General features: G+C 39.7%; 1 protein-coding gene across 1 annotated transcript in view; it reads right to left on the reverse strand.

The window, feature by feature from the left end:
* Nucleotides 1-8,064, reverse strand: part of Sgcz (sarcoglycan zeta) — a 1,052,781-nt gene extending 1,044,717 nt beyond the window's left edge. The window contains exon 1 of the mRNA XM_031339561.1: nt 7,261-8,064. Coding sequence (XP_031195421.1) covers nt 7,261-7,299 — 39 coding nt within the window. The 5' untranslated portion in view covers nt 7,300-8,064. The remainder of the gene's footprint in view (nt 1-7,260) is intronic.
* Nucleotides 8,065-9,045: the final 981 nt, after the last annotated feature.

The following is a 9,045-nucleotide window of genomic DNA, read 5'->3' on the forward strand; positions in this document are numbered from 1 at the left end:
ACTCATGTAGCCTGGTTGGCCTCAAATTTACTGGATAGTTGAAAATGACTTGAACTCCTGATTCCCTTCATCCACATCCCAGTTCCTGGTATTATTAATAGCCCGTGTACAAACCTAGGCTTCCATCACTTACTATTGGGTTTTATTACCAAATATCAACTTAAAGTAATTTAGCCCAAATGTTAGGTATGAACATAACAGATTGTTGTTGCTGCTATTGCTGCTGCCGCAGTTGGTTGTTGTTTAAGACTTGCAAAGTGAAGAGCTATTCTTAATGAAGAGGAAGCACAGTGATTGCAGTTCAAATGTCTCTGCTCACACTCAAAATAAGAAAGTTAGAGTAATCCTTTCTTCCATGAGAAATGCCTCCCAGATATCTCTGAGTTTTAAACTATGTATAGTAGCACAGAATATGGAAATGGACAGAGAACTGAGTCATTATTTCATTTTTTAAATTAACCTTTTGATTTTTCTGAGCTTCAATTTAGACTCACAAAATGAAAATATGATATTAATCATGTAATTCTGCTTGATGTTCAGATGAGAAATATTTGAAGGATGGAAATGGCTATGTTAAATGTATCAGTTTGAAAATTATTTTCTTTGAGGAAGATATAAACCTGCTATTTTCCAAAAGTTCAAGTAGCCAAAAACCAGAGAATTAAGAGAACTCATGACCATGATGTATCTAACTTACACTTTTTCATCTTACAGTCCTAGGCAGAGTGTCTGGTGAACTGTAGGCTAAGAGCAAGCAGAACTGATAAAAACCCTAATCAGAGGTACATTCAATTAAAAGGTTAAATACTAGGATTATTTTCAATGTATCTTTAAAGAAAATATTCAATCATAGGTAAAAAATGATTACAACAAAAAACTACAATGAAACCCAGCTCCCAAGACGACGGTATTTGCTAACCTACAAAACCTGAGAACAGGGAGGGTTAAGAGGTGGACACACATAGCTACCTCTACTGCGTTGCTGAGCCAGGACTTGCACTATATCTGATTGTATAAATAAATAATCAGTTCAACTTATGCCACGAAAGAGCTCCATGTGAAAGCTCCCAAGACTGCTGGATGGAACGAGGGTGTTCTGGTGCCTTTGTGCATCGCTGGCTTCTAATAGGTTGGTAGGGATTGACGGTTTCAACTAATAACTAAGTCTGAGCTTTACCTTCTCTTCCTCTGATAGGCACTGCCATGGAAATAAGAGTCTTTGGGAGTAGATACAGAAATATTTTCTTTTTAAAGTTTTGGGATTTTTGTATTTTGTTTTTTATACTTCATCTTGGCTTGGAAGCTCTCTATGTTACCTATTTAATGGCACAAAACTATGACCATAGCTTTTAACATTTTTATAGACAACCTAAAAATAACTTATCTAGGCCTATATGAAGACAAATCTAAAGGCATATGATACAATTTTTTAATATTTAGAACCCAAAGTAGTATGGTGATTTTTGAAAGAATACTCATCCTTGAGACTGCTCATTTTCTGGTTAGCTTAGAATTCCCTAGTCAGTTTTATTTAAAATATAAGATTTCCCATAATTTTAACTTTCACAAATGAAAAAGAATTGGCCAAAGAAAAATATATATGCTAGTAAAACTATCATATTAAAATTTACATTCTTTTAAGGAGGTATCTTTGATTCTTGGAATCACAAACCATGGGTAAAGTTCAATTATCAAGCTTATAAGATTTTATTTTGTTAGTGAACATTTGCTCACGTAATAAGTCAAAATTTAAATGCATGTTCTAAAAAAAATCCATAGAGATCTGAACCAAAGCAAATGGTCATTTTCTTTAGTACCTTAAAGCTATAAGCCTGCTGAATTGCATTTTACCTGAAATCCCAATCTGTATGAGAAATAAGAAACTAAATATCATACAAAAGGAATGCCCCAAAAGATGCACACTGATTTATTGTCTTACAACATTAAGCCATCTTGCAGAGATATGATTTTGAGCCTATAAATCTTGAAATATTCTTTTTACTGCAACTTCAAAATTTGATGTATCTTCAGTTGGTAAAGTCTGGAGATCAGCAAAGTTGTAGTAGCCAGTAGGAGCTTTGAATCAGAGCTTACTAATAACAGCAACCGACTGAAGGTTCTCAAGTGCATCTATACAAATCTTCTCACAATAGCAACTTTGTCCTAGTTCTCTTTCCATACATATTAAATATATCTCTTTGTTCAACTATAAATAATGCTTCATTTCTATTACTTAAGGTTTATTTTACTTCAATTAACTAGATTTCTGGATTTAAAAAAATCTATATCATATTCCTCAGGACTCACATGGTGGAACTGACCCCTACACGTTGTCCTCTGACCTTCACATGTGCACCCCTGTAATTAACACACCTACACACACACACACACACACACACCCTAAAGCAAACACACAACAAATTAATGTAATGATCAAAACCCCCAAAAAAACAGATGGTAATTCCTATACATGCAAAGATAGGAGAATTTTACCCTTCAATAACTTAGCCATTTCCTGGAATTCCCTTTACCTATCCTTCCTCAGAAATTTCATTTTTGAGCTGACAAAAAATATATATTATGTATTTACATTATATAAAATATTATATACTTCATGATGTTTTGATGTATGCTTACATTAAGTGACTAATTCATAATTAATACAAAATAACATATTGTAACATATTTTACAAAATATAGACATTAAGTTTCAAATGTCTCACCACACAAAATATGAGTTAAGAAACATGTAAATTAGTTTGATATTGAAAACATAATCTTAAAACATCCTGTTGTTCCCCATAAAGGCATACAGTTCTCATTTATTAATTAAGATAATATTAACTCTAAAACTCAAATGAAATTACTATTAAATTTCTGCATGGTTCTTGTTATCAAAAAGTTTGAACTAGTCATAACTGGAGAGGAATTATAACTCCTAAAGATGTTTAAGATGTCAAATAGCCACTGTTCACATGTATGTTTCCTTATTCTTAACCAAAAGTGTGAATATAAAAAGCAGGTTGCTAAAAATATGGCATGTGTTGGAGAGTACTATTTTTCACTATGGAATGACTAACATAAAAAATACCACCTACTTACACTCTTGCAAAGCCTCCTACACTGCACCAAGCTCCACTTTTCTGGGCTGAGTGTCTTATTGATGAAACAAAAAAAAAATCATTTTTAGAATCCTTCTAAGTGCCAACACTCTTATTTGATTGAATTGTAGACAAATGTACTATGGTATTTGTTACAGACTTCTTCATTTTGGAATAAATCTCTTGTTTAAATATATATGCAAGCTTTTGCTGGGTAATCATTTCTTTTCCATACAGTACTTTCCTAATGGCCTAATTGTATCATTCTGGGAGGGTTTTGCCTTGCCTATATAGGTCAAGTTTCAAGTTCTTAGCTGACAAAATTGCGTTCAATTTAAAGAGATAACATTAAGCAACTGCAGCCTGTGTTTATCACATTTACTTCAACAATTAAATTACCCATATTAAGAAGTTGGTTTATGCATAGCAGGATAAACTAAATAGTTTACCATTTTGTCTTTTAAAAGGAAATTTAAAAATGGAATCACATTTTAATGCTGTTTCAATAGCAGAAAAATTTGTTTTAACTTCTAACCAGTTTTTTTTTTCATTAAAGAAAATTTGAAAACAAATAAGTAAAAGCTTAAGTTAAATATAACATTAAATTTACTATCCAGTCATGGAGGTTTTCATGTTTCTTATACACAAGCAAATACTAGATTATCCAAGAATGAATTGTTTGCATTTAAAAGCATAATTTTCTACATGCCAATACAGGAAAACAGAACCTGTTCTTCTAAGACTCAGTGCTCATAATCTTAACCATAAATTATTCATGCCCAGTGTTTCATAATCATAAATTATCCTTATAGAGAACTATTTTAAAGTGACCACTCTGGGCTTCAATTGGAGTTTTGTTCTATGATGTAAGATCAGTTGTTTCAAATGGAGACAGGGAAATGGCTCTATACAAGCCAGAGTTAATACTCACATACCCACTAGGCAGAGGTACTGAGTGCCCTGCACCTTGAGCTATTCCAGGGCTGAGGATACTCTTTCTAATATCAATATTCATTAACTCCCACGTTTCCAAAGCAGCAACCCATATTCTGGGTTGTTTGATGTTGTCTCTTCTTTAAAACAAACACAGAGGCAAAATCCAGAGCAAAGTTTATACATTCAAACAGAAACAGATCAAAGAGAGAAGAACAGACCTACACTCTTTGGCTTGGAACTGGGTCCCTTTTCACCACAGCTGAGGTTCATCAGAGGCTTGTGTGTAGAACAGAGGATGAAAATATCCTCGCCTTCGTTAGCAAGTTTCACACACATAATTGTATCTCCGTTATCCGCCAATAATCCTTTAATGCGCATGTTGTATTTGCGATAGTGATAGCAGTGATTTCACATCTGATTATTGAAAGCTAATCTTTAGTATTTCCAGTTGGATCATCAAGCACTATTGACTGAACAACATATAGGAAACACCAATGCCACACACATAGCACAAATACATACATGTACATACATACTCTTGTCAAATGTCATAAAGAAAAAAACAGTTTACCCTGAAACAAAGATGATGAGTACCACAGTAGTCTAATGATACTGATGATTTCAAACTGAGTTAGACTGAGTTATTTTAGTACTCTATACATTTGCTTATTTATCTAATGCCTGAAAATAATTCCAAGGTCCTTAAAAGCATCATAAAAACTAAAGTTTATGTAGCCTTAATAAAAGTACCGTTGGAATAGAGGGGAAAAATAAATATCAAAACATCAAATGATGCTATCCTATACTTATCTCAAGAATTTTTACTCCCATTTGTCCACTAATCACCAGGGAAGGTTGCCTAGTATAAAGCCATCACAGAATAATTTGAACCAGAGAAACCTAAGAACCCTGAGCCTATAAGAAAGCCATTCCTCCATGTGATGCCATCACAGACCGCATGTTTTTCAGAGGTTAAGTACTCCAGATATGACATCAACTATTTCCTAGTAAGGCTTGACTACATTATCTCTCTCCCTTGTTAGCTTTGACTCTCACAGAAGTATGACCCGATACAACTTTTCAGCAGTCTCCATAGAACTTTTCTTCTAGCAGCCCTTCATTTCTTTCCAGGCATCCTCAATAGTCTCTGTGCACCAAAGCCTTCCAGTCCTTTACCCATGGCTGCACAGTCACAGAGTCTAGTACAAGGTAGCTGTAAGATCCACAATGTACTGTGTAGTACCATTAAGGTTAAGTGGGGGTCAATGGTTACAAGCAGACAAAAGTTTCCCGTGGTAGACATGCTGCTTTTGTTCATGTAAACCATGTTGTGTCTGTGTGTTCAGGAATTCACAAGTAGAAACCTAAGGGGGGCAGGGTCATGGGAAATGATCAGTTCATATGATGATTTCCTTCCATTTCTTGTAACAAAATGTTCTTTGTGCCATACCTTATTGTAAGAGGGGTGGGGGTGGAAATTAGCAATTACCTAGTTCTCCATAGTAAACACATCGCAATTCTGTACTCTTTTTCATGTAAAGCCTACTCTCTCTCCCAAATCATGAGCGTGTTTGGGGACTGCAGCAAGTGATCTTTTCAAGTACAAGGCAATGTGTCCTGTCTTAGTACAATAGAGAGGTAACAGGACATTTCCATCCAGGCCAAGGTCTATTGATTGTGACCTTGGCCAAAGCACAGGACCTCGTTTGCCAACTCTAAACTAGAACATCAAATCTGCTTCCTCCCCACTCCCCCTCCTCCAAGGAACACAGAAGCTTGGATTGAAGTTCTGTCTATGATGTATTCAAACAGTCCACACTCCCTGGGGCCGAAGGGAGTCCAGCACCAGAGGACTCTACATACTTTTTCCTCTTGAGACTTGGTAACCACAAGGTGATGTGAGCACACACTGGGGATGGCAGGGCTTAGTGTCTCTAAGAAATCAAGTTGCTGGTATTTCCTAGCCCTGAGCCAGCCGAGCTTCTTTAACAAACCCATTGACCAGACTCTACTCAGCAAACCTCTCATGGTCAAGTTTTCCCTGCAGGAAGGGATGGCTAAAAAAGTCCTCACCTGAACAAAGTCCTTACTTGGAGATTTCTAGTCACCCCCACCTACCCACAGGATGCGGAATGGTAGTGTACCAAACGGGAGGAGGAGCAGGGTGAATATACATGCATATTTAACACTCCAGCATCTCCTCATTTCAGCTTTATCATCTAAGAGTGAGCGGGACATTTAAATTATTTTGCGATTTGTACCTTTTTTTTTTTTTTAAGTTCTTTTCTTTCTTTTTAGATCTGCCCTGCAGGTAGCGATACCCACCAGGAGAATGTCAAATTGGGGGCCTGGGAGCTCTGAGGCCACTTCAGGACAGGTAGGGGCGAGAATACTGAAGGGCACCACATGGGGTTCAGTAGCAGACTGGGGAGGGTCTGGGACCCCCCGGAGGCTGGGCGGGGGAGGGGCGCCCCGCCCCCTCCAGAATCGCTTCCACCCGGGGCTCCCCTCCCTGGCTCCTCAGTTCTGGCCTGGTAATAGGATTAGCTCGTCCCTCCGTGTGCTGGTGGAGACAGGCCAGCAGGGGACCCCCTCATGTCTCTCTTCTCGCGCGGTTCCCCAGGATGATCACCACCCCGTTCCCGCCCAAAGGCAGTGGCCATCAAGTGGGGGGGGGGGGGGGGGGGAGCGGTGTGGTCGGCGATACGAAAAAGGGGTCTTTGCCTAGTGGTGGTCACAAACACCTCTGTGCAGCGAATTTGCGAACGGAAACAGGCTGTCCCAGTGTCGCACGGGGGCAGGAGCGGGACAGGAGAGAGGCGGGCGGGGACCGGAGGGAAAGTGGCCGCGGACAACTTTGCTGGGAAAGCAGGCGACCTCGAGTAGAGATGGGGCGACCTCCGTATCCTCAGCCAGCTCCTGGGCACCGAGGACCTCGGGGTCCTGCAGCCCAGCTGCCGTTGTCACCCGGGAGGGGAGCCCTGGGTAGCCTCCAGCCAGAACAACGACGCGGAGGGCAACCCCGCGCGGGAGGGCGAGGGACAGCCGCCTGTGTGTCCGCGGCCCGGGGAGGGGCGCTGCGCCCGGGGACACCCCGCCCCAGATGCCCCCTCGCCGTCCGGCGGGACCCGCGACTACTCCGGAGACGCCGGGTAGTGGCGAGCAGAGCCCGGGCGAGCGCGGCAGAGCGGAAAGCCAGCGCCGCCGCCGCAGGACCACGTACCTTGAGCTCCTGGATGTCCAGGTCCGTGGATCTGTCCATGGAGCGAAACTAAAGGAAGTGGAGAGGAACCGGCCAAGTTGCTTCCCGAACCGATCTAGTCTTTTAGTTTCCAGCTGAAACTCAGCTTTATCCTCCTCCAAGCCCTGGTAGCTTCTCTCAGTCTCATTCTCCGTGGTCTCGCCGCCTCCACCGGTTAAAAATAATATAAATAAATAAGTATTAATGATAATTCACTTTGTTTTACTTCTTCAAAGATTTAGGGACAGTTGATCTTTAACCGCCGTGCAACACAGCTCAGTCGAATCAAGCAGAGGAGGGGGAAAAAATATCCACTCAATTTCAGATTTTTTTTTTTTCTTCTGCAATAAGCTTAGAAACCAGCGAGTTGCTGCATCCCAAGAAAAAAAGCTGCTTCCCTGGACAGCATCATGCGGCAAAATTCAAGCAAATGTGTTCAAACTGGAGAGAAGAGTATATGATAAAAGCCTTCCTCCGTCAGGCATACTCTGGTAGCTAATTTAGCACGCTGTGAGTCTCAGACATTAGCAATCATCAATTTCCCTGGCAAGATAACTGGATCCCCGAAGTCCTGCATAGACTTAAAAAAAAAAAATGTCTTGTAGCTAAGAGGTATTCTCTCAGTAGGGAAAAGACGGTAATAAAGTCTGAAGGGACCGTTCTCCTTTGAAGGTTATGCTAAAAGAGTTGAGAGAATAGGAGGTGGCTCCCACAGAGAGAAAACAGCGAAGAGAAGAGAGGGAGACCGCAATTTTCCTCCCGCTTTGCTGTTTTACTGGCCTTCACCACCAGGTGACTGACTTCACTTCTCCCTTCCCACAGCCAGCACTAAGGGGATTTCTCTCATCTGTCAAAAAGCAACATTTCCTCTCCAGACAAATACAGTCGCTGGGTCTTAAAGACTGCCCTCTGTCCGGAATCCACTAGGTGACAGGCATTTTAATTCACTTACGCTGTTGCAGGTTCTTGCTCTGATAAGCACAGGGAGACACAAGCTTGCCGGTATCATTTTCATGCATCCAATTAAATCTCGGCTCTATCCAATTAGATATGAGCTGTTTAAATGTCACGTTGCTTTTACCTTAAATACTAATTTTTAAATGATGAGAAGTGGGATGGTTAAAGATTGTTCCACAATGCAACTCAAGATAATATAAGTTTTCTGTTGGAAAACGCTTCTTTGAATTCATTCTAACAGGTCAAAACATCACACTTGTAATTTGTAAATTTGGAGGTAGAGAATCCTCTGCTTCATTTACATATTTTAGGGTAAACACCTTGATGTATGTTAAGGCTTCATTCACCTTTTATTGTGGCATATAAAAATCTCAAATATAAAAATGTTTTTAGATTTCAATAAAAAGAGCAATGCAATTTATTTTATTTAAAAAAGAATGTATCTTTTGAAAAAAATTGAAATATGCCCACATATATCTTTCTGGTCTCTGTCTCTAACTTCATTTTCATACTTCTGCACTGCTGAGCTTCAGCCATCTGGTCTACCTGTTTCTTCTACTTTCAGCTAATATATACCTCTGTCTCTCTGTCAGGACATCTCTTTCCTCTTCTGACTCCATGTGTTCCCCATTCTCCAGCTTCAGTCTAATATCATTCCCTCAGAAAAGATTTTCTTGAGGGTGAGTCCCTTGAATATTGTATTCAGTTAACATCATAGCAGAAATTCGATTTATCATTATTGCCTATGTGTATTGATTATCTGCTTAAATGTGTGACTTCTTCAATAAATGATATGCCCTTAATATCATA

The sequence above is a fragment of the Mastomys coucha genome, unplaced genomic scaffold (genome assembly GCF_008632895.1).
Source record: "Mastomys coucha isolate ucsf_1 unplaced genomic scaffold, UCSF_Mcou_1 pScaffold22, whole genome shotgun sequence".
Lineage (NCBI taxonomy): Eukaryota > Metazoa > Chordata > Mammalia > Rodentia > Muridae > Mastomys > Mastomys coucha.